This window comes from Xiphophorus maculatus, chromosome 21 (assembly GCF_002775205.1).
Source record: "Xiphophorus maculatus strain JP 163 A chromosome 21, X_maculatus-5.0-male, whole genome shotgun sequence".
Classification (NCBI taxonomy): domain Eukaryota; kingdom Metazoa; phylum Chordata; class Actinopteri; order Cyprinodontiformes; family Poeciliidae; genus Xiphophorus; species Xiphophorus maculatus.
In genome coordinates, this window is record NC_036463.1 from 5,573,765 (window position 1) to 5,599,862 (window position 26,098).

At 36.9% G+C, this 26,098-nt stretch overlaps 2 protein-coding genes across 3 annotated transcripts in view; both read right to left on the reverse strand.

The window, feature by feature from the left end:
* Nucleotides 1-255: 255 nt before the first annotated feature.
* Nucleotides 256-23,058, reverse strand: gad2 (glutamate decarboxylase 2). The gene is made up of 16 exons (XM_005805707.3): nt 22,380-23,058; nt 22,164-22,226; nt 21,933-22,079; nt 21,174-21,407; nt 19,898-19,988; nt 18,059-18,171; nt 16,351-16,466; nt 15,922-16,001; nt 14,804-14,858; nt 14,530-14,646; nt 11,093-11,157; nt 10,926-11,004; nt 10,694-10,843; nt 8,608-8,715; nt 6,107-6,196; nt 256-3,893 (listed from the first exon to the last, which is right to left on the reverse strand). The coding sequence occupies exons 1-16, from the start codon at nt 22,453-22,455 to the stop codon at nt 3,720-3,722; spliced, it is 1,758 nt and encodes a 585-aa protein (XP_005805764.1). The 5' UTR covers nt 22,456-23,058; the 3' UTR covers nt 256-3,719.
* Nucleotides 23,059-25,048: 1,990 nt separating this feature from the next.
* The window catches only part of myo3a (myosin IIIA), a 69,462-nt gene continuing 68,412 nt past the window's right edge, over nt 25,049-26,098 (reverse strand). For both annotated transcript variants that reach the window (XM_014471271.2, XM_023325982.1), the window contains one exon: nt 25,049-25,470. In XM_014471271.2, coding sequence (XP_014326757.1) covers nt 25,356-25,470 — 115 coding nt within the window. In that variant the 3' untranslated portion in view covers nt 25,049-25,355. The remainder of the gene's footprint in view (nt 25,471-26,098) is intronic.

Genomic DNA, 26,098 nt, shown 5'->3' on the forward strand with positions numbered 1-26,098 from the left:
AATCACAAGTAATCCAATTAATCAATATTGATCACCATTAATCATGATTAATCTGATTAATCGTTTCAGTCCTAAATTAAATTCAGTCAATAGTCAAACGTTTTGTTGGTGTTAAAGTCTGAGTTGACATCCAAGTTTTTCACCATTTCATGAAGAAGTCATTCGATTTGTGACTTGAGTTCAGGTCATGTGACCAGAGTACGCACCCCTGTGAAAAGTGTCTGGCTTTCCACCGCAGTGAGGTTAGCTGGCATAAATCTGATGTTGTCTCTGTCACAGTGTGCACAACAAATCCACTTAGGGAGTGGCAACATAAGCTTTACTACATCTACAAAATCAAATTAAAACAGACCCTTAATCCCTTTCACATTCAGACCAAAGAGCTCCAGTTACATTATGTTAGAGAATCTTTTTTTAAACATTAAATCATAAACAACCATTAGACATTGCACGTTATTTAGGTCGCATACTCTAAAGTGCACAACCTCCTGCTTTTTTCCGGAGGTCAACTAGACGATACTGAAAAATCTCTACTAAGGCAACACAGTCACAAACACGCTAAGGTACACGCCGGCACATACAGTCAAATTTCACTTGTGCACAGAAAAACACGGAGCTTCAGAGTCAAAAAAATGGCTTTGCATATTCATTTAAAACCCTAACGCCAGACTTTCACGCCTCCTAACGAAGTACTTGGAGGTGACATCTGTCCGTTCTTTTTAAAGCCAGTCCCTGAAACAAGTTGTCGTTGAAGCAGCGATAAGAGTCACACACACACACAAACACACACAGTGAAAAGTAAAGCCTTTTGGGCCGACGAGATGAAAATACAGGGCATCTATATCAGATATAGAGAAAATATGAACAACTTTACCTCACAAATAGTCTCTGGTTATACGTCTTATATACATAATATGTATACACAAAGATATGTACTTAGGACATCTTGTAGTTGTATTTACAGTCTATGTTTCAAAGTGATTGATAGTGTTGAGCAAATTGTGCTTTTCTACCTCAGTCTAGTGAAAATGCTACAAAACATCTGCTTTTTTAAAAAAAAAACAGAGTTTCAGCAGCTAACCCTGCCTACAATAAGCTTTGATACAGATTATTATTATTATCTAAGTTATCATGTGCTTGGTTTGGAAACTTGATTATCTTCCGTTAACGTGCGCTGATATTTCACTGCTTCTTTGCGGGATATGTAGCTTGGACCCTTAAATATTGCTTGTGAATAAAAACAGAAGCCATCTCTGTTGCTGCTTGAGTTGCTCTCCACAATAATTTAGTGCAAGTAATGTCTAGTGTTAAAGTACCCAAATCTGACCAAAACAGCAATATTGTTAATTTTATTATTGCCCTGCCTTTAAGGTAATTCTGCTTAAAGTTTTGTTACTAAGTGCTAAACATAAGGGAGAGATGCTAAAATGAACATTTGGCCCTTTTCAGCTGAAGATAAAATAATTTAGTTTTGATTTTATACACAAGCAGGTTCATAGAAACATTTATTTTTTTCAGTAATACATTCCAACTTTTCTTCTCAAAATGTGATAAAGTGCAACTCAGAAACGAGCTTAGCAAATAAATATAAGTGGTAAACCATTTCTTTTGTCCACTTTATTTTCCGTTCCTTTTTTCTAGTTTTACCCAAAGATTAAGCAAAATTTGCTGTTCTGACATTTTAAATTTCTGGTTTTCATCTGTTTTTTATTATTGAATTTATAATAGAATTGAATCAGTTTTTGCAGGACTAATTAAGATCATCTGCAGACATTTGTGAAAGCTATTGGGAAAGTTTATTATGACGCTGGTGGAAAAGGGCAGGAGCTAAACCTAAACACAATCAACAAACTTTCAGAAAAAGAGTAAAGTTGGATAAATGGATACATTAAAATATTAAAATATATTAAAGTGTCTTTAATCTCCTTATGATTAAAACTATTAAGCTCTGATTAAAGTCATACTACAGTTATCAATTGGAACTACCCTGAAACTTTTAACAATCTGGAATCACTGGTTGGTTGGTTTATTGGTTGGTTGATTAGTTTATGGGTTGGTTGATTAGTTTATGGGTTGGTTGATTAGTTTATGGGTTGGTTGGTTGGATGGTGGGTCGGTCGGTCCCACCATTACCAATAGTCCCAGGTTAAAAAGTACCAAGAAGCTGCCAGTATTAAATGGGTCATCATTCCAGTGCCTTGGCCTTTAACACCATGATCACCGAGATTCTACCACATTTTGTTTTTTTAGGCCAGCATTCCTAATGAGGGGCAGTATCTTTAATTTTACGTTGCTTGTACTAAAGAAGACATTTTATGATGCAGCTCCTGCATGAAACACTGTTTTGGTTTAAAGAAACTATTTTTGGTGAATCCTATAGTATGATTTTTGGAAAATAACAGTAAAACAGTCTACTTTGCACAAAGTAAACAGTACACTAAGCATTAACAATGTGCTAAACATCAAAATGACTGCTGTAGCCATTTTAGTTACGGTGCAATAAATGAGCTGGGAACATAGGACATTTTCCTCAAATTTTTTATTTTTACCTTGTTTTGACCATATCTGTTGCCATTTTATACCCATGAAAACCATTTGCTCACAGGTATTTAATCAGTGCTTTTACTTTAACTGGTCATTGAATATTTTGGTCTATTATGGATATAAGCAATCATATTTACATTTAAATCTTATTAGTAATTTTTGTTGTGCACTATTTCCTGTGTATTATATTTTGGACTCCATTTCTGTTGACCGTTGCTCTGATTACCATTTATGCCAGCCGACATTTTTTAGAATATTAGAGATTACTACCGTTTTCAAAACCTATAACTATAATTGGCCTCCTGCTGGTAGATATTAATTATTGCAGTCATATTTTTGTGGTTTGTATAAATTTACTTCAGTCACCAAAACAAAAGGAACTGATAGTTTTATACTGGGTATAAAACACCTTACTGCAGATGACTCTTGAATAAGCAAAACTACTAAAACAAACTTTGTCCTTTTGGCTCCATTGGAGAAAAAAAAGAAGTGGTTCCAACTTTAGTGGAATATCACCGAAAACATTTGCTTAAAGGTAATTCATGTTGACATTAGCGCCACCTGCTGGCCTTGTTTGGGTAATTCGACAGTTTTGTGTTTTCATCTTGCCTATTTTTTTCCCCAGAGGAAAACAAAGTGATATCCATAACAGTGTACAATTTAAACGTTACGTTTTAGTTGAAACAGCTTCATGGACTGGACTCTACCCCCTGCTGTACAGGCAGTTAATTAAGCTGAGGTAAAGATTAGTGCTCTCTTTGTTTAAAATTTTAAAATGTTACCATAGAACACAACAACATTTGGCACTTAACAACAAACTCTGCGAATGAGAAATGATCCAAAAATCTCAGATCTCCCTCATCGACTTATTGCACAAGCATTTCATAGCACAAAAAGTACATATAAAGTCACACTGATTACACTAATCTTGCAGCGACTATACCATAAGAAAGGCGGACAGAAGCACTTTTACATTGCGCTGGACCAAGTCAGTCCACAGAAAAAGCTGCAGTACATAACTAATTAATACATTTTTTTCTTCTTCTTCTTAAATATACTCTTAAATATTAGACTTTACAGGAAAAAAGAGAAATGAAAATGGTTACCAGTACATTCATGACAAACATTTCATCCATCAACGGGGGAAAGTACAGGAGGATTTGGCGAGAAGAGTCTTATAGATCATGGCCGAGTCGCTCGATTTCCTCGATGAGGAAGTCGATGTCCTCGAAGGTAGCAGCAGGGTTGGAGATCACCATGCGGAAGAAGTTCACCTTGTCGCCTTGTGGCTGGTAGCTGACCATGGTGGTGCCGTACTCCATCATCCTGGCTTTGATGACTGGAGCCACCTGAAATCACACAAGGTTTAATAAATATTACCAACATACACACACTATATCACCAGAAGAACTCGAATAACAACTAGTGCCGTCAATTGATTAAAAATTCACACTCTAGCAAAGTGATTAATCAATTAATCGTGATTAATCACTAGGCCTAACTTTGTAAGCTTGAAATATAAATATGCACACAAACATGTTTCTTATAGGAATCAATCAATGCATCACATTTTTTTAAAAAAAATGCACAAAAACAGAAGACAAGACAGGCAACAACTGAGGAAACCAGAAAACATTAAATTTTTCTCAAATGCTATTGTTACAAAATGTTAACTGCAAAAACACAAAATCTTACCAAGTATTCTTATTTAGTTTCTAGTGCAAACATCTTAGTAAACATTAAATAAGACAAAACTAACTTAAGTAATTTTAGAAAGATATACAAGCTTGTTTTAAGAAAATAATTCCTTAATGTTGATGCAAAAGTTTTAGTTCCATTGGCAGATTATTTCACTTATAATAACACATTTTTCCCACGTTATAAGTTAATTCATCTGCAAATAGAACAAGAACTTTTTCATCAATATTAAGGAATTATTTATTTAAAAAAACTCCTATATCTTGGTAAAAACATACTTTTAATTTAGTTAGTCTTATTTTAAGTTTACCAAGACATTTACAGAAACTAGACCAAAATTACTTGGTAATATTTTGTGTTTTTGGGTCAATGTTTCATTTTACACAGTTCTCTAAACAGGTGGGGTTTTAGTCTAGATTTAAAGGAACTCGGTGTTTCAGCTGTTTTGCAGTTTTCTGGAAGTTTGTTCTAGATTTGTGGTGCATAGAAGCTGAATGCTGTTATTGTAACCTTGGCTACAACTAAGGGAAACTTACTCCACTACACATTCATACAAGTAGAAGAAAACTTATTCAGAGGAAAACTGACAGATAAGATCTTATTTTCTAATTCTTCTTCATCCCTTTTTCTGATGCAGCCCTGGGCAACTGCCCATATCAAAAATCACCACTGTATGCAGGTTTTTAAGTGATTAGGAAAATGTTTCATTCTCTCATGTCAAAAATGTCTGGAGATTCTCTGTTTCTATATTTAGAAAAGGTCTGAAGGAAGCCGTTTTGTTCCGAACGTTAATTTAAAAACTCTTTGTTCATTTCCTAAGGAATTTGTGCGATCGGGCGACAGTCGCTTGTCCTCAACCAGCTGAGTGAACAGCGTAATTCATGAGATTTTGAGGTCAGACGCACAGCAACGCAACAAAAAAAAGTTTGAAAACTTTCAACTTTCGCTGTCGTTCGCCCCTCCCATAATGCACTGCTCTGAACTTTCTTTCTTCCTGCTTTCTTTAATTTTTAGAAACATTTTCAGTGAACACCAACATTTACAGAAACAGTCGAGACATTTTGCAGAGTATTGAAGCTTATAAAAGCCATCCCCACAAAGACAACTCAAAAGAAAGAGGTGAACACACATTTAGACAAAAGAAAATAATAAAAAGGAAACAAACCGTCTCAGTGGAAAGCGTCTAAAATCTGTAAAGGTCATTTGATAACAGTGTTGGATTTTTTTGGGTGTCGTGTAGTGTCCGTTTTTCCTGCTTATTTCAATATGGGAATGAAGGTCATATAGATAAATCCTAACCTGTTTAAAAAAACATAACATCCTGTTAGCCAAAGGTTTGTTTAAATCACAAATTTTTAGTTTGCTAGACTCAGTTAAATCTTTTGCAAGTGTCCTGTTACTTTAAGGCCCAACCATAAAATAATCAACTTGTAGGTGATTTCCTTCAAAAAATCCGTCTTTTTCCATTTCTTCTCATCAGAATAAATCATTAAAGAAGAAGATGAAAAACTCCTCCGGTTCAGGTTTTCTCCTTACAGCCCTAATCGTTTAAAGCTACGTCAATCCTCACAAAGTCTGTGCAAAAGAGCAAAGCTGGCGACTGACGCACGTCTGGTTTGATCTCAGCAGAACATTAGGAGAGGAAACACCTGCATGTGCAAGGAAACAACCTCACCTCCATTTAAAGGCTATCACAGTTCATTCCTCATGCAGACCGCAAAGTGTTTTCTAATGTTGGGTCTTAGCAGGCGCTAATTATCAGGTGGTGTGATTGTGTTTGTGGACGTGAGTGACAGGCTTGTTGGGTTTTGGAAGGTGTGCTGGGCAGATATGGCTGCCTGGCCTCTTATCTGAGCTCACCCACCTTGTGAAGGCGCTTCTTCTTCTCCTCTTTGTCCTCCATGTAGCGGATCCCCGGGGGGAGGTACCAGAAGCAGACGTTGGTGTGCTGAGGCTGAGGGGGAACAACCAGGAATTAACCCAAACATACAAACGCTTCTTCTGGGTGAAAATGACCAACTTTTTACCACCCAGATCAGCTTTTATCAGGCCATTTTTTTTAAAGTAATAATGAAAAACTTTTACATAAATTACCTGCAGGTATATCTACAGTAAAGTGCTGAAACAATTAATCGTATTGGTCATGATTGATCATTGAAATAATTGTCAACTACTTTAGTAATCAATTAATCGTTAACAGTATACAAATAAAGCCAAAACTGTACAAAAAAGAAATATATTTTACGTTTAAGATGGAAAAGGATTTGTCTGTTGACAGGGCCGACCCAAACCTTTTTGGGGCCCAGATCAGAGTTTTATTTTTGGGCCCCCCATACCAACATGTACCATCATTAGCTTAATTTGTAATTAGCTTATGTCATACCAGTGTTATTATGGCTACTGATTTTAACCATAGAGGAGTAATAATTTTTTTAATGCAGAGGCGTATTCAAGTATTTTCAACTATTTGAAGGTAACATCAGCTGATAAGCACTAAATTTACAGAAAACAAGTTAACAAGTTTGATATCTTATATTTCTCCAACAATGGCAGCAACCATCAGCAGGAAGAGGATATTCGCTTAGTGCTCTTGGGGGCCCCCTGGTGGTGTGGGGGCCTTGCGACTCACCCAGAACTCCTCAGATGGCATTTTTAGCTTCCCCTGGTTCAAATTCTGTAAAAGGTCTCCTATTAAATACATTTTCTGTCCAACTATTAATTTGTTAATCCAAATAAATAATCAACAGAACTGTCCTACACTGTATTGATGTTTAAGTCAAGCAGAAAGGGCTGAGTTTTTCACATGTTGGTTTTAGAAGATCTCTTTTATAAGAATGCATCAATCATGTAGGAGGTCACAAAATAACCTACAAAGAACACAAAGGCAATTATAAGATTTTCCAAAAGATGGTGATCATCAAGACCTTTTAGACCATATTTGTGCAAAAAGACAAAAGTGGAACAGTTTCGGAAAACATTTTGTTACATCTGGTATAAAACTAGTGCAGCATTTTAGAAAATAATCATCAAATATAGCAACATAATTGTCACAAAAACAGAAATAAATATACAAGTACATTCCTCTTCTTGCTCATAACTGTACTCATAAGGCAATAAAGTGTAATAAAAGCTTGAACTTGTACTTCCATTTGGGTTTCTACTGCTTCTAAGAACAGACCAAACGCTTAAAAAAACACCTCGCTGTTTTTTAGCAATATGTTAATGTTTTTTGAAGTCTGGAAAATGTGCCGTCTCAAAAACTTTCCGACTGCTAAGCCACATTCCACAGGCTCTGTGCCGTTACCTAGCAACCTCAGCCAGGCCCAGCCCGTTACCTAGCAGCCAAAGCTGAGTTCCAGTACATTTGGTCAGCTAGTTTTACCGCTCTATGCGCTGTACAATGGCTGCTGGAAAAGGAAGTGTTCTGTTATTGACTTACTTAAAATCATTGCTACACTCCTGTTAGGTGTACAGGAGGTTCCACTAATGCTTTTCAAACAAGTACAGTTGTATAATTGCACATCTTGTTTGCTGCTATTTTCACGTGTGAGTGTAAACGTTGAGATTGGGGTGTGGCCAGCAGCAACTTGTTTGGATTTAAAGTAACACGAGGCCCTAAAACAACTCAAATAAAATGAAATCTCATTATTTAAGAATTATTTTGTGCTAAAAATTCAATAAAGATATTTTGTATCGCCAAGAGATGTATCCTAATCTGTCCAAGGATCCACAATGGGTCATTTTTAAAGCAGCTTCAGCATAAATCAAGTACTTTGTTTAGTTGATCTTCCCTCAGAGCTCCTAACTGCTGTTTCTGTGGCCACAGACTGCTTTCAAGTGGAAAAGCATTCATTACCGGCAGCCGAACCAACCAAGCAGACCAGCTACGTTTACACAGCTGGGCCGGTCCAGTTCGTTGTACTTTCAGCCTCAGATTGATCTAATGGCTCACTGGGGGGTCGGAGTCAAACCAACACCTGGGTCATTGCCCCAAGGACGATGCTTTTCCGGATCACACGCCGATGCTTTTAGTCTCTCCGGCCTCAGCAGGGAAACAAAAGGCCTTTAAACATTACAGAGCCGCCATTATGAAAGAGTGTAGGTGTCCAACACGCCGCTCTTCAACTTAAAACCTCCACATATGTTGGTGTCATAGCTTAGCTTCCAGGCAGCAGGCTATTCATATGCATATCAGCAATTACAGGCTCTTATGCTAGCCATTAACCATAATAGCAGCACATTATACCGCAGGCTAGACGTAACAATGAATCCCATCCAACACAAAGCTGGAGCCAATCAAGTCACCAGTAATGACTGAAGGGTAAAACGGAGCCGGATGGACCAGAGGCTGGAGGTTTTCCTCACCTTCCCATCGAACACCATCTGGTATCCTTCTCTGTCTTTGATTTTGTTGTACAGATACTCCGACAGCTCCAAGCATTTGTCAATCTGGGCTTCGAAGCCGATGGTTCCCTGTTTGGGAGAAGATTTGGAGGCTCAACAAAACATTGGGTGGCATCAGAAATTTATCACACCACTTTCAACAAACAAACTTCAAAGTTTATTTTTTGGGGGGTATTTTTATGTGAAAACTAAAAATAGAGCATAATTAGGAGTGGAATCAACGACATGCATAATTTTCACCATTTCTACAATAAAAAACCCTAAAAAGTGTGGCGTAAAGCTATACTGCAGCTCTGTTTACCCCCTTTACTTTGATACCCATCAATAAAAAGCAGTAAAATCAGTTGAAGATCATAGTTGTGGTTTATATATTTACAGCTCTGGTAAAAATGAAGAGCCCACTGCACTGAATCCCACTGAAAACCTCCTGGCTATTTCACCAAATACTGATTTCTGATCTCTTCCTGAGTTAAAACATTAGTTTTGTTGTTTCTAAATGAATATGAACTTATTTTCTTTGCATTATTTGAGGTCTGAGAGCACTGCATCTTTTTCCTCGTTTTCTGTAAATAAATACAAAATTTTTGCTTGGAATTTCAGAGACATGTCAGTAGTTCATAGAATAAAAGAAAAATTTTCATTTTACTCAAATATATAAATATAAAAAGTAAAATCAGAGAAACTGATCATTTTAAGTGATTAGTAAGTTTTCCAGAGCTACATATATTTACTTTAATACCCATATATTAACAAGTATCAAAGTAACAGGGGTAAAAATAACTGTAAAATCCACTTTTTTGTTTTTTTCTTGTAGAAATTTTCAAAGTTAAACATGTTATTGAATCTACTTTATAATTATGCTCTACTTTGTGTTGGTTTTTCACATAAAATGACCAAAAAAAAATTATTTTTAAAGTTTGTAAAGCTTGCTTTTTATAAAAACATGTATATGTGTGTTACTCATACACAGTTACTCAAAAATGACATATTTTACCCCCTAATAAATAGACTGAAATAATTTTTTCCAAGTGTTAACAGTTTTCCACTGCAAAAATACAAAATCTTACCAAGTAATTTTGGTCTAGTTTCTAGTACAAATATCTAAGCAGAGTTGAAAAGAAAAACAGAATTAACTTATGTGATAATTCCTTAATTTTGATGAAAAAGTATTGTTATAACAATAACAAGACATTTTTCTCATATTAGTGAAATAATCTGCCAGTGGAGATACTGAGTTTTCATCAAAATTAAGGAATTATTGACTTAAAACAAGCAGACAATATTAATGAATAATTACTTGTGATTACTTGTAACTTTAATCAGAAGTTACAACTTGCAAAAATTAATTATTTTATTTTATTAATTATTACAAGTTATTATTTTAACTTGTAAAATAATAAAATAATGATTTTAATTATTATTAAGTAATTAACAATGATATAACTAATAATTAAAATAATTGTAATTAAAATTACATTTTAATTTTAGTTCAAATTAAAATGTACAAAAATTTATCTAAATTAAGTAAATGTATCTAAAAAAAAAAAAGAAAAGTTATTTGTAAGTTAAACAATATAAAACAAAGGAAACTGTTAAAAACTCAAAATCTTAAAAATAATTTTGGTCCAGCTTCTAATGCAAACATCTCAGTACAGTTGAAATAAAACAAAACTAATTTTTAAGTAACTTTTCAGAAAGTTATAAAATCTTGTTTTAAGTCCTTAATATTGATGAAAAAGTACTGGTTCCACTGACAGATTGATTTAGCCTGAAAAAATATATTGTAATAAGGAAAATAATCCTCCATCGTTTTCATCAATATTAAGTAATTATTGACCTAAGTTAATTTTGTTTAATTTCAACTGTAATTAGATATTTGCACTAGAAACTAAACCAAAATTACTTGGTAATATTTTGTGGTTTTGCAGTGGAAAAACTGTCAGTGTTAATACCTGAAAAAAGTTATTTTTAATCTATTTATTAACAGTTAAACTGTCATTTTTGAGTTGCAGTAAAATCCACCGTGGCTGCAGTGTGCTATCCAGACCTTCGCTCTCCACATCAGCCAGAGTTTGAAGATGTCCACATGGCGTCCACACTGCAGCGCTTTGTCCCCGGTGTCGTAGGAAAGGTCGTACTGTTTGTCCTGCTGGAAGAGGTAGCAGGCGTGCATCTGGTTGCAGCTCTGCATCAAACCCTGCAAAGTCAAACCCAACAGGTTGTTCAGCATCACCTCCAGGAACAGGCAAAGGAAATGAAAGAGAGGCTGCAGGGGCGACCTCCTCTCTGACGAGCAGGGCGGAGCACTGCAGGGGGACGGACATCATTTTGTGAGGGTTCCAGGTCACAGAGTTGGCCCTGCGGTCGGTAAAACAGGCAGTTGGGCATCGTAAACTCTCAGAGGATCTAATATGTTGGTAAAATAAATAAAAACACAGACGGTCACCTTTCAACGCCGTCCAGTTTCCACCGGTGTCTCCGGGACATGAGCAGACTCCCTCCCCACGCTCCCTGTTGAGAACACAACCCAAACAACTCATCGGTCATTTGGCAATAAAATCAACCAAAAAAATAAATAAATAGTAATAATAAATCAAATCTGTGTTTTTTTGGGAATAATTTTAAAATTAACAACCTCACGGATGTTGATAAGCAAGAACTGGGAACGACAGTTTAAACTTTTTATGGGTTAAATTCACATTTTGTATTTTTGTCTCAACTACTTTTAAAAACAACTAGTCAGCCATTTTATAGCATTAAATTTATGTTTTTTGGTGTCTGGAAAATGAGCCTTTTCAAAACCCTCCTGATTGTTAAACTCAAGGGGCACTGTGCTGTTACATAGCAACCCCAGTCGAGTCCCGTTACCTAGCAACTGCAGCTGTTTTGTTCTTCATTGAACAGGTTAGGATACAAAATGTGTTCAATTAATTTTTTGCACAAAATTCTTCTTAGAGTTTTGAGCTCCTTTCAGAATGAGCTATTTTAGGGCATCTTGTCACTTTAAATCCAATTAAAATGCTTCTAGCCACGCCCCCCAACTCAACTTTTAAACTCACATGTGAAAATGGCTGCAAACAGATGTGCAAATGTATAACGATGCATCTTTGAAAAGCAGAACTGGAGCCTCCTGCACAACCAGCAAGAATGAAGGGGTTTCTGGATGGAAAGTCAACAACAAAACTCTTGTCTTTTCCAGCAGCCATTGTACAGCACATACAGCGGTAAAACCAGCTGACCAAATGTGCTGGAACTTTGCTTGGGTTGCTAGGTAGGTAACAGACTTGGTTACTAGGGAACTGTGCAGTGGCCATTGATTATGACTTAATCACCAAATGTTTTTTGGTGTTTTCCAGACATCAAAAAACAACAACTTATTGCTACGAAATGGCTAAGTTACTTTTTAACCACTTGGGCTGTTTTTAGAAATGGTAGAAACTCAAATGAAAACATAAAAATGTGCCAAATGTGAATTTTGCATAATATGTCCCCTTTAGCAGAACCACAAACACCCAAGAACTCTGACTTAAAAACATATATGGCTTCCATTCCCCGGTTGGCTAATACATCAAGCACTTTGGGGACAAAATGAGGCCCATGTCCCATTCTTGTTGCTCAAATTAGACAAAAGAAGATTCAATCCAAAAGATTAGAAAACTATCTATGTTTTGGAGCAGCGATGTCTTATTTCTCAGCTCCCTGATCATCCATGGCAATCCAAATTTGCTTCTATTGTGAGTCCATTTTCTTTCACCAAAGAGCCAGAAAGTTAAAACTCAAAGATAATTGGGTGTTATCTAGTTCCAAGAGTCCAAATACATATGAAGGTTGGAATGGAAGAAGCATGAAAATGTCTGAAACACCAGCAGGTCTGAGTCAGAAAATTCACCAATTTAAATGAAGTGCATCAATTCTGCAAAGAACTGTGGTCAAATATCCAACCAAAATTATGACAGAAGCTTGTTATATGGACACAAAACACTGTGAAGGTTCTCTATGGAGTGTTAAGGGACATTCATCCAAACAAAATATAAAACCAAATGAAGCTTTCCCTCATTTTTAAACATTGTTCAAATTGTTTGATGCAAAATCACTTTAACACAAAGAGTCCAGATGCAAATATTAAAAACCAAAGTGTCCACAACACCTTTCCTATCAATCTTACATATAATATTTTCTGATATTTTAAAAGCTGAACTATTGATTGTAAAACTGGCATCGATTGTTTACAATTTCTCTGATTGTTTTCCTCCTTCTTGGACTTATTTCTAAACATTCCCATCATTCTGGAAGATAAATTACATCCCAAGAAGCTGCTATAGAAGTGAATATTGATTTGTAAGCATCGTAAAAGCACACGCTAAAACACCCATAATTCACAGCTTCATGATTCCCAAAGAATAAGTTTATTTTTTTATGGTTGCTCGCAACATGATGGACAAGGCCATTTGTGTCTCCTAATAGAGGCGTCCCCTGTCAGGACTGCTTCACCTCCATTAACAGATAGAGTTCCTCGCAGTGATGGCGAAGTCAGGGGGAGGAGATGATTTACTGCCTCTGCTCCAGTTTTTCTAATCTCCAGTGTTAGAGAGGAAATGGCTTGCTGCCTATCTGGGTCAACCGCAAGCAGACAGACATAATAGATTTGTCTGACTTTTACTAAAATCACCTCCAGAGACGCACTCTGCGTCACAGATGTAAAGAAGCAAGCAGCTAGAAAAAAAATCTCTAAATATGTTTTTACTGATTCTTAAATGCTTCAAAAATGCTTTGTATTGCCCTTGTTCTATTTGAAATGATCAGCTGGGTTACAGTAAGGTTTTCAGTTGCCTTCACACTGCAGCCCAAAGTGACCCAAATCCGGATTTTTGCCTTAATGTGACCTGGATCTGTTATTTTCATGACAACCCGACCAACACAGATCGTTTTTTTTAAATTTAATTTTATTTTTTTTAGAAATGTGACCCGGGCTACTTGGAAATGTGGTCATAAATCCGGAACGTATCTGACCTGACTCTAACGGTTACGTCGCATTCCTCCGACCTGAACGTCATTGATGCTCGACAAACGTCACTATTCTGCGTCCTGACACGCGTAAGCGAAGAAAATCAACAAACATGGCGGCCGATAACGAGGATTAAGTTGTTTATGTGGTGGCTCCGGTTGGATAACCACTTTAAAATCGTAATATATGCTCCACCGTTAGCATCTATGCTTACTTCCGCAAACACTGAGCACTTCTTCTTCTTCCTTTTTTTAAAATAACGGTTGGCAAATTTGCGCCCTCTACTGATTTGCACGCGTCCATGCGCATGCGCAACATTTTCAAGCAGTTTGCAGTTCACACTGGAGATCGCATACAAGTCGCATATATTTGCAGAGTTGGTTAGTAACTACTTACATTTACTCAATTACATTTACTTAAATAACTTTTTTGAAAAAATTTACTTTAGGAGTATTTTTACTGAGCTGTACTTTACTTGAGTAACTTTATTATGAAGTATTGCTATTCTTACATGAGTAAAATTTCTGGATTTTCTACCCACTGAATGAAAAAATTCACTAGACACACACCTGCTGTTTTTGTTAAAGTTTCGTAAGTTTTTTATTGAAAGAAACCAATTTGGAAAAAAAAAATATTTTGCCTGATTTTGTTTTCTTGGACAGCTACTTTTTACTTTTACTAAAGTAAAAAATATGTTGACGTAATGCTACTCTTACTTGAGTAAAATTTTTGAGTACTCTGTATATTTGGAAATGTGAACGACCATGGGAAAAGAAAAATCTCATTTCACAAAAATCTGATTTGTGTCACTTCAGGCTGCATTGTGAACGTAGCCTTAGATAACAGAACCAGTTTAAGAATCCGTCTGTTCGACTCACATCCACGTGAAACCAGACGTTGTACTTTTTGCAGATGTCAGAGATGGCGATGAGCGGGTCAAAGGCGCCGTACACGGTTGTCCCAGCTGTCGCACTCACAAAGAACGGTACAAACCCCTGAGGCAGAACGGACAGACTACGTTATCCGTTGTAACATGAGTCCAAATTCCTCTTATTATCATCATCGGGGCTGTTTCAGTGCAACAGATCCCATAAAACCAATGCTGTATGAAGCAGGAGCCATCTTTCCAAGGCGGGGATGTGAATGTGGTACCTTGTGTTTCGCCTCCAGTATTCTCCTCTCCAGGTCGGCGGGGATCAGTTTGCCACTGCAGAGGAGAAAAACGCATTTGGGTCTAAAAACCAGGTAAAACATGTAAAAACACAAACAAAAAAGTTTGTGTTTTTACATGTGCAAAAACACAAACTTTACACTTAATCATCTAAACTATCCTCTTTATTTTTATCTATTATTTTATTTTTATTTTTTAAACCTGTTTAATTTGTCTAATTTTAATCTGTTCGATTTGTTTTTCTTATAGTATGTTGTTTTTAACTTACTTGTATAAGCAATTTACATTGTCTTTGGCTGCTTTATTAAATTGCCTTTCCCTTTAAATTAGGATTTTTTTCCTACATCACTCATGTTTCTCAGGGTTTCTATTGGTATTATATAAAATCAACCTTTTTCAAGCTTTAAATCATGTTATAATGTTATTCCCTCATCAAAAACATAGCTGGAGTGTTGCTTTGATTTTTTTATGCATATTTGAGAAATGCTTTAATCTCCACGGCAACCAATCAACTGTTCAAAACGCCTGAGGGAACCAAGCCCCGCCTTCGAGGCGCAGCTCCTCCTCAGAGCTGCAGTTTCCAAGCTACGAGCTTCTGCCTGCCAAAGCAGCCCTCTCCCCGTTCAGCTCCTTCAGACTAGCCAGCAGCAATTGGCAACCACCTGGTGGAACTGCTGGGCTCATTATGGGAGCTACTTCTCAGTGAAAATCCTGGGAAAGACGTTGTTAAAGGGTTAATAGAGGAGCTATGTTGTGATGACTACCTGAAGGCGGAGTTTCCGAAAAAGAAGGAGCTTCTTAAAGAGACAGAGGCCCAATTTCAAGCCGTTAAATTGCTAAGTTAATTTGATATATAGAGCATTTTTACAACAACTGAAGGTAACATAGTTACTTGATTATGTTATACAGGGCACTACAGTATGTGGCTGGAAAACATAATACTTCCCTTTTAAGATTTTGCAAAACCTTAAAATTTGTGTTTTTGTAGTGTTTGTTGTTATTTGAGAGATTTGAACTGTTTATTAAATCTCTAATAAATATTGCCAGTGAAATGCCAGTGAAAATAGAGATAAGGAAGTTCAGATTAAATGCATTTTACCATTCGTCTGCCTTGATGCAGATCACGCTTTCAGTTCCAATGCCAAGCGCCGCCGCTCCTTTTTTGATGGAAAAATGGCTCTGTGAGATGACAGAAACACAGCAGAAGCACCTGGATCACAGGAGGCAGAATAAATCTGTGAAAAGACACTTGTGATGACATATTTGTGTGTCATTTAATGGCTGCTGCGCTCACAGCATCGTTCAAAACGCCCTTTAAAGATGAAGGAGGGTGTCTTGTAAAGTGACGGATGCTCTCCGCAGCTTGTGACCTTCTGTTTGCTAAACATAATGTTAGCTTAAGGCCAGAGGTGTAACGGTGCAGCGCATTTGCTTTGTAGGAAAGGTGTGGCGAAGATGAGAACTGGGCTGGAAAATCTGACATTTGGTTTAAACTTTGTAGGAACAGTGTGTTCGTCTGAGTCCTTACGTGTTCGGATGTGAAGGCCACCAGTTTGGGGACGGACGACATTCCTTTCTCCTTCACTTCAGGGAACATCTTGAAGCGGGCCAGCAGCATAGCGTACATGTTGGAAATGGCACCCCCTAGAGGACAGATGGAGCAAATTCACTCAGACAAAGAAAAAAATCTGTTTTTTTTTCTTAAAGGATGCTTAAATAATTCGTTTTTTATTTGAAAGTAAGCAATATTTGAATATAATTCACTCCAATTATCTAAATTTATGACAATACCAAAAAAAATCCAAAAATTAAGAGCCCACTGCATTAACCCCACTGAAAATCTTGTGGTTTTTCCACCAAATATTGATTTCTGAACTCCTGAATTAAAACATTAGTATTTTTGTTTCTAAATGAATATAAACTTGTTTTCCTTGCATTATTTGAGATCTGAGAGCACTGCATCTTTTTCATTATTTTGACCATTTCTCATTTTGTGCAAATAAGTGCTATATTTTTTGCTTGGAATTTCAGAGACATGCTGTCAGTAGTTCATAGAATAGAATTAAAATTTTCATTTTACTCCAACATATACCCATAAAAAGTAAGATAGGAGAAACTGATCATTTTGTTTTTTTCCAGAGCTGTAGCTAGTTTTGTAAAAATGTCACATGAAAACCAATTATACATTCTGGAAGAGCTGAAACTAAAGTTCAAATCATACCAGGGGAAAAAAAGTGCTCAAAATTTTTATTAACATCCTTTTGAACTATGGCTGCAACTTGTAATTATTTTAGTGATCGATTATTCTGACAATCAATTAATCAGATAAAAAATTGCACATTGGCACCTTTTATAGAAAATTAGAAATGCATTAAAATGCAAATACTAATAATTAAATTCCTTTATAAAATAATAAATTAATCTCTGAAATGTAAGACGCTTTCACTTAGTGCGTAATAGGGATTTTACTTATTTATTTTTATATAATTTGAAGCAAATGAAGCTATAACTAAGCCACTTGAGGAGTTCTGGTACAGAATATTTACATACCCAGGTTTTTTTTTCATCTTAAATGTAAAATGTATATATTTATTGAACAGTTTTGGCATGATTACTGCTCTGAGAATGTTGTTTTGTCAGCAAAACCTGTGGAGTCTGTATATTTTAGTTAGCAATTAATTGTTCTCTAACTTAGTTGAAGATTATTTTAATAATCGGATCTGATTAATAGGAGGTTAAAGTCAGAGGTTGAAGTTGAAAAATAGGCGCAATTCTGAAATTAAAGTAAGATTTAATTTAATTGTTTTGACGATTATGTGTATCAATTATGTTCAAGTTGCTGAAAAAAATACTAAGAGAAATCAGGCTGTTTTTTAAAAATTGTTTTTAGATTTTTGAATCCCACCCCAGGAATAACAGTGGCCCCCTTCTGGCCCCTATGCAAAGCTTTCTGGATGCACCCCTGGTCTTTGGGTGAAAAAGGAAAATGTCCTATTTAGAGAACAATTTGAGCAAATTTAGTCTCTCTCACTGCCAGTAACAGTCATCAAACTTCATCATGTGTCACCAGAAGTGAGAGGGTGAGGAGGGGGTTGGGGATGAGAATAATAAAAAACTATTTCATGCTAATTGCCCTTGAAACTGGTTCCCCTTATATCATCAAAATGCAAATTGACACATTACGACACAAACAGCAGGGTCTGTTTCACGTAAAAAAAAAAGAAAAAGAGACATACCCGGTGAGAAAATGCCGTCTCCTCGCCCGTCCGCCCAGCCAATGATCTCCCTCATCTTCTTCAAGGTGACGTACTCCAGCAGCACAAACACAGGCGCCACCTCATAGGTGAACCTGCGTTACACAAGACGCGTCACCAAGGTTTAAAATAATGTGGTGCAATTATGACTCATCACCAAGAGAAATAACAAAGATTTCTCTCTGTCATTTTAGCTGGAATTTTGCAACCTTTAGGAAAAATTTAAAGAAAAGGGAAAATTTGGCTCTTAGATTTAAATTTTTAGAACAAATATGCATGTTTATGAATTATACACACTGATATAAAAAATGCTTTCTCACAGCTGTAACAAAACACTAGAGAGAATAAGAACTTGTGAGTCTTTTAAACTTAAAAGAATGGCTGCTAGATAATCAAATATGCAGGCACTAATCATGTCATTCATTCATTTTTATTCTGCATTTTTGTTTTGCTTTTGTTTGAACTTTTGCATACGACTTTTTATTCTTTTAAAATCTGTAACTCTATATCTTCCTTTTATATTAAAAAAATCGTCTTATTTGTCATTATTATTGTTATTCCTCTTTTAGGAAGAAGCTAATTTTTCTGTAGACATGTTGCAATGTGACGTCACGCACGCAACTTCCTCCTGCTAGGCGATAATTTCTACTTTGGTTATAGCTGTCAAGTTGTCAACATAACTCGCTAAATCTTACTTGTACACATGATATATAAAATAAAAAGAGATGCAGTGCTTCGCTACTAATTGTCAACACTAAGACAACAATATAAGAAGGTCGGAAAAAGTTTTAATTAAGGAAAATAGCGGGAGAGGGAAGTAGGTCAGTTATGCTAGCTTAACTTTGACAACCTTAACATGTAGATGTGCTGCGGAGTTATGTGTTTAGGTTCAGTTAAAAATAATAATATGGCGGCCAATACAACAGCTCTCTGACAGATCATCAGTAGAGAAGGGGTTTAAATGAGCTAATCAAGCTAATCAGCCACAGCTGTATTAGATTAGCTAATAGCAGCTATAGCTAATCTACCACAATGATCATTTATTAATAATCACAAAATAAACGACAAGCCTAAAAATATAATACCTCAACAGACTGAATATTGTGTTATTTGGTTGGGAAATGGTTGCGTGTTTACATTAGTGGCGTTGTTGTCAGTTAGTTGCTATGCCAACGGGTCTATGGCTAGCATAGCCGACACAGAGAGTGAGAAAAAACAACAACTATATCAGTGGTTTTGAATTATTCTTCAACTTTTTATGCGTTATTTATCCTTTGCTTTGGCGTACTGCGCTTCATTAACAACACCTACAACTCGGGTTTCATTTTGTTAACGGAATTGTTCTACCGCGGCTAGCTGGCATTGTGCGCATGCGCAAAACTTCCGGATGTAAACAAAAACATAGAACGTATTTATTTTTATTGATTGTACAGATGAAAACTAGCCTCTGTGGCTAACTCTGACATATTATGTGATGTGAATTGCCCGTTTTGAAATAAATACACAATATTTATTCTTTTAGCAATAGGTGGGACCTATACTAAACCTCCCAGAGCCAAAGAGTTTATCATCCCGAAAACACACATCCAGAATTAGCTGCTGATTAGCTCTGAATTTAATTTCAGAGCTAATTTTCTTCCCTTGAATCCCCAAGAGGATGAGAGGTGAATGGGGAGGGGTAAAGGGTAGAGCTGGGAGGGTGATCGGGTAAATAAAAAGCTGCTATCTGCCCCTGCAGACGCAGAGCAGGAAATGGAAATTCATTGTCATCGCTTTGGTTATCGGCGCTCAGAATCGCGCTGAGGCAGGCCGCATACTCACATGTTGGTGTTGGCCGTGGATGTGAGCCAATCGGCTGCCAGCCCGACCATGTCTAATCCTGTGGAGAGCTGATTGAAGTACCTGGGGTGCGCTGGAAAAGAAAGGAGGAGGAGGAGAGAGAGAAAGAGAGAGAGAGAGAGAGAGGAAGAATGCAATTTAAAAGGCTTTTGTTTGGAAAACTGCATCAGAACTGTCATTTCAGAAATGCTTTAATTACAGAGCGGGAAGGAAGATGCAGCGAGGCTTTCTGAATAATCCGCGGAAATGATGAAAACATTCACTGGTGCAGAGGGTGGTGCTGGGATTTATTAAAGGGTAAACACCCCAAATCTGCACCAGTGCTTCATAATCAAGTTTTTTATTCATCAATTCATTTTAAACTTAAAACGTATAACATTAGAACCACAACAGAGCTCCTAAAATAAGCAGTAAATTGATTATTGTGTGATCAAAACAATAAAGGCTGTATTCTTTATTTAGGGCTGCTGAAAGGTTTCTGATCCTGCTCCTGTAAACGTCACTCAGCAGAGAATAATGGACTTGGCCCATGAAGCCTGATTATTAGCCTATTATCTGCCGCCTGCTGAACCAGATTTACTGCGCCGCCGCATTTATCGGTCTGGTGGCCATGCAGCAGCAGGACGAGGAGGAGGGGGAGGAAGAGGAGGACATTAAAACGAAAGGAGGACAACTTCCATGTTGACTCTCCTTCCTCTCTCATTTTTATTATTAAAAGGCAGAACATTCATTCTACGTTTTCTGGGCAGATTTTTTAGTAAAATACTTGTTCTCTAAATTTTTCTCTCACACATATATAAATATATGTACAAATACATACATTTATATATATTTATATATTTTTATTTTTACATCAATATTTATTTTTATATATTCTAATTTGTGTATTTTATGTCTTTCTATTAATTTATTCTAAGTGTACCAATTTAGAGATGGATTGCGCAGCTTTAGGAATTTCTTGCAAAGCAGTACATTTTGCGACTTAATTTTTATTTTATGTTTTGCTTCAACATACGAATGCATATTTCAAAAACGACAGATTTTCATATAAATACTCAATTTCGTCATTTTCCTACTACATTTTATGTACATTTTAACTCAAATTGTCATTTTAAAATGCTTCAATCGGATTGGAGGCCTCCATCCAAACCAATCATCTTCAATCATTTGAAACAAAGCGCAGCCATCCGCGCTTCTATTTCACTTTTAATGCGTAAAACAATCAAATCCAAACATAAAGGCGCGTAAAAGCGCTCACCTGTTTTGATGGCGTATTTGAGAGTTGCGCGGCAGCTGATCAAGATGTCATCCAGCGTGGCCGGCTCGTCCTGAAGCTCCCAGTTGTTCAGCTGCAGCAGCTCGTTGGGATAATGAAAATCGATCACTTTCGTTTCCCGGTCGAACGACTCGACTATGTAGGCCATTAAAATATCCACGACCTCCTGCAGGAAGGTCATCGTTTTGGTGTCTCCGTCCATGGCTGGCAGCAGGTCTGAGGCCAGAAGAAGTATAGAAAATCACGTAAACATGAGGGATTTCTAAACACGACAAACGAGGGGGAAAAAAACCCAAACGTAGTCATTTCATAATAAATTATTCCTGTGGAAAATTTGGCGTGCTTACTTTTTTTTAAAGATGTAAATATTTGTGTTTTCCTAAGATTTTTAGACTTTATGAGGAGATAAAGGTGAAGGTGACCTCTGAGGAAAAATAAATAAATAAAAAGTAAACGTATTTTTCAGACTATTCACATCGTTTATTTATTTGTTAACATTGTATTTTAACTAAATATGACATAAAATATTCACCTACAATAAATAGGCCTGAGGAGAAGTTTTATTTTAAACCCTACAGTTATTTTCTGCTATATTGAAGAAGGAAAACACAATAAAAGGCCTTAATTTGGAGCATTTGGTTGATTGGGAATTGAGAATATTCTCACAAAAACGTGAGTTTTTTGATAGTGAAATTAAACACTTGCAGTCGCATTAATTGGCGCAGTTTTTGCGCTGTTTACCTGTTGAGTAGAGGTCTGAGAAGCCCACATCGGTGCCTTTGGTGCAGGTGCAGGATTTGTTGCAGCCGCAGCTTCCCGCAGCGGTCTGCGGCGGCTGCATGGCGGCCGGCTCGGCGGGTTTCTCCCCTTCTCCGACATTTAGCAGCGCTTCGGGGGAATAAAGAATCCCAAAAATGACTCAAAACCCCCCACTACATTCCTGAGATATTAACACCAGAATCGCAAACGTACCACATAATTTTGATCCAATTCCTCCGGATAATTTCTGGGCAGCTGCTTGGCACCAAGCCCTGGCTGGAAAACATAAAAATATTCACCTTTCGAATTATTTTTTTAACTTTTACGTAAAGATACACATAAATATGCTAGATTAGATTTAAAAAATGGAAGGCCAGAGACAAAAAAAAAGAAAGAAAAATCCTCCAGAAGGAATAAGAAGCCACTCACGGGTGCTGGGGCTTTGACTCCCGGTGTTGGCCCCCGCATTTTCCCCGCCGAGGGACCAGAAGCCGTGCGATGCCATTTGTCGCCGGTTGTTAGGAGGTGCGGGAGGCGCGGGGAGCAGGCGCAGAGCCCATCCACACGCAGCTGATCGCGGCCGCTGCGGCGCTGAATGTGACCGGAGAGCCGCCGCGCATCCGACTCACCGCTCCGTGCGGCGTGGGAGAGAGCGCGTCAAAATCACGAAACACAAAGAGCGTCCACAGGTGCGGGATGCATGGAGCTGCGTGTGCACATAAAAATCCGCAAAAAAAAAAAAAAAAAGAAAGAAAGGAAAAAGAAAGAAAGAACAGAGCGGCGCGTCTTACGTGCGCGCAGGGATTAAAACAGAAAACAGAACAAAAAAAAAAAAAAAAACAAAGGAAGTTCTGAATGAAATGTTGCACCTTTTCAAACAAAGAAGAAACTCAAGTGTTGATGTGGAGGGAACCAAACACAGATGTCTGTAAATACTCAAACACTCGCAGCCGCGCAGAAAATTTCACGTCAGCAAAGAAATTCCTGCGTGATTCACTCCAGGGTCATGACGAGCCGCGTTGCGTGGCGCGTCGTGACTCCGTCCGCCCCCAACATTTCGTTCCCCTGGAGCGCCCAACTTCCCTGCGCACAGCCGCAGAATGCCAACTAATTCATCCGCAAGGCGATTGCGGAGCTTTTTCTTTTGACGACCGGCTGCTCTAATTGGCCGCCTCCAGAGGAGAAACCTGCAGGGCGGGGAGGAGAGCAGAGAAGCGACGCACAAAAAGACAAAACAGTTCAAAATATCCAGCATTACTCACGACATGTTTTACTTCAAGAGCTGTGCTCATTACTGCGGTTATTAAGCCAAAATATCTGACATTTGACAGAGAAAAAGCAGGAAATTCATTGATTTATCTTCACTATTATGGCTTCTTTTTGCCAACTTCATAAAAAATTAAATAATCCACAAAGATAGTTCAAGTGCAAATAGTTTTAGATGTACAAGTCTTTAAATGAACCCTTTATGGATTTATGCTCCACTTCAGTTTTTTTCTGTTAATTGAAATTAAAAATAATGACATTTTTTCACATTTTCTATTCAGCGAATCTTCTAATTAGTCAGTTTTCGACTCAAATTTTATTTACTCTTTCCTCCGTTGTTTAAAACTCTCATAAAAACGTGAATTAATCAGGAATTGTACATTAAAAATCATAAAACTTGGCCCCAAAAATCTATATCAGCTATAGTTTTTTCACACAGACTTTTAAACTTCTTAAACACAAATCAAAGTCTAAAAGGCTTAAATTATATTGAATTTTATCTACTTTTATTTGAGTTTTGACCTAGATCAGTCTTATTTCACTTTGAATTTTAATGACTTTATCTTAAATTCTTTTTGATTTATTCATCGTTTCTGATTTTAACTACTTTCACGTCCACATTTTATATTTAAATGTAATTTATTTATCCATCCAAATGAGTAAAACATTTTTTTGCCTCTTTTCATCCAGTGTGTTTTACCTTTTAGTGTAAACTCAACCTAGTCCTAACAAATCAGATTTTTTCTCTTTTAAAACTAGACTTAAATTGTCTTTTTTGAGGAAAATATATTCTTATTAAAACTTTGCCCTTGTCCCTTGAAGCCCAGAAAAAGCGGGAGTTGCCATAGCAACAAAGGACTCGGCATTTTATTGGTCTCCGGTCTTTAAATTACTTAATTTCGTTCTTTTTTAATAAGTGCAGCTTTGATTTTTGAATGACTCACTTGACCTATATCATGTCATGCTTCAGTGAATTGGACTTCGATAACACAAAAACTAGATTTAGGTAAAACTAGATTAGCCACCTTTTAGTGGCTAATCAAAATAGCAATTTATGTCTCAAATTAAAAACATAAAAGAATGAAGCTGTAGTAAATACTTACTAGTAGTAATAATAGCAATAATTTTGAAAAGCAGACATGCTTTTAGCATCAGGAGAACTTGTAAACAAGAACAGAAGCTGAACCACTTATTAAGCTAGCATTAGCATAGCTAGCAGCTACAGAAAGCTAAGTGAGTAGCAGTTTAGAACTGGGATTTATTGCTTCTAAGGTTAAAGAAAATACTTTCTCTTGTTGATTATTGATTTATTTTGCAAAAACAGTCCAAAGCTATTCATACCCCAGCCAGATTTTGAATTTTGTTTCTAAGAAGTGACACAGACATCTATAAAACAAGAAAAATAATGTAAATAGAGCAGCTCCTTTCTTTAATCTCAAAATTTCTGAGCTACTTCTTGCAGATATTCAACTTTCTCAGCCCAAAAATGTTCACGTTTTTTCTAGAATTTTTTTTAGATGAATCCCAAAATGTCAGTCTTTTTTTCTATCTACATTTGTCCTAATATGCGGTCGTAGTTTTTTGGGGGTATTTCCTGTAAGCCTGTAGTTGGGGGTTTCCTGACAGTCCCTGTGGGGTTGTTCCTCCTCTAAAATGTCGCATAAAGGTTACAAGCTGAATGTGAGAGAAATTCACAATAATATAGTAAATCTCTGGGGTTGGTCTCAGATCAACCTGCAGTCTATGTGAACTGCTTGCAAAGAAGCAATAGAGAGAAAATAATATAAGATAGTTTAAGATGGAGTAATATGATGAGACTGCAAAGAAAGACATAATTTTAAAAATACTTTATGTTTAAATTAACAAACAAGACATCAAGACAGCAAAACATAACAAATCTGAGGCTTATTTTCCAAAGATAAATATGTGAAAATTAAGAAAATGGGCATCAACACGAACACTTTCCATAGTCAACATGAATAAATCTTCATTTACAACAATTTTATTACATGTAAGTTTATTATTTACAATCTATTTTTGATTCTCAGCAACCAGTGACGCATGTTCTCCTGTGGGATCTAAAACGTTTTAAATCTGCGACAGAAGAAGCTGCAGGTCCGTTATAAAGTCCGGCCCGGTTCAGTACTGCTTGATGAGCCTTCGTCTCTGCGACGTCTTCCTCAGCAGGTGCCTGAAGTCGTACGGATTGTCTCCGCTTCGGCTCTCCGTCGACGACATCCGCGGGACGGAGCGCCTGTAAACACAAACCCGACGTATCGCAGATGGTTCTGAAGATGGAGACTCACAGAACAAACAAAGCAAAATTACAAAAAGGAGGAGATGAAACGATTTGTGTTTTCATTTTGGTTATCACCTCTGACCATTCATCATCCAAACCGCCCATATAGACACCAGGCGGAGGTCGTTCCATAAATCTGTCCTTTTATAACCTCAAACTTTAAAAATACTCATTTATAAACAATGCATTTTAATTAAATGATTGAATATTTTGAAATTTTCCGGACTATTAATAATCCCAAGAGTCAGAACTCACACTTGTGGTTCTTTCCAGTATTATGGACCCCGTTAGTGGAATGGTCTGCCAGAGAACCCGAGGGCTGCAGAAAAAGCCAGCCAGCTGACCAAACATTTTGGAACGCAGCTTGGTTGCTAGGTAACGGGGCTTGGCTCGGCTGGGGTTGCTAGGTAACGGTGGAGCGCCCATGGAATGTGACTCAATGACTTGAAGGTTTTGAAACAGATTTTCCAGAAACAAAAAAACATTAACTTATTGGCAAAGAACAGATTAGTGTTTTTTAAAAGTGCTTAGGTTAATAAAAGTTTAATTTTCCTTAAACTTAATTTTTTATTATTAGAAACTG

Bases quoted from the DNA above. Each gene is read 5' to 3' on its own strand.
- gad2 (XM_005805707.3), bottom strand. From the start codon at position 22,455: ATGGCATCGCACGGCTTCTGGTCCCTCGGCGGGGAAAATGCGGGGGCC. The intron at 21,408-21,932 runs GTAAACAGCGCA...TTCTGGCCTCAG, and splicing joins CTCAGACCTCTACTCAACAG to ACCTGCTGCCAGCCATGGAC. The intron at 11,005-11,092 runs GTGACCGTCTGT...TACCGACCGCAG, and splicing joins AAACTGGACGGCGTTGAAAG to GGCCAACTCTGTGACCTGGA.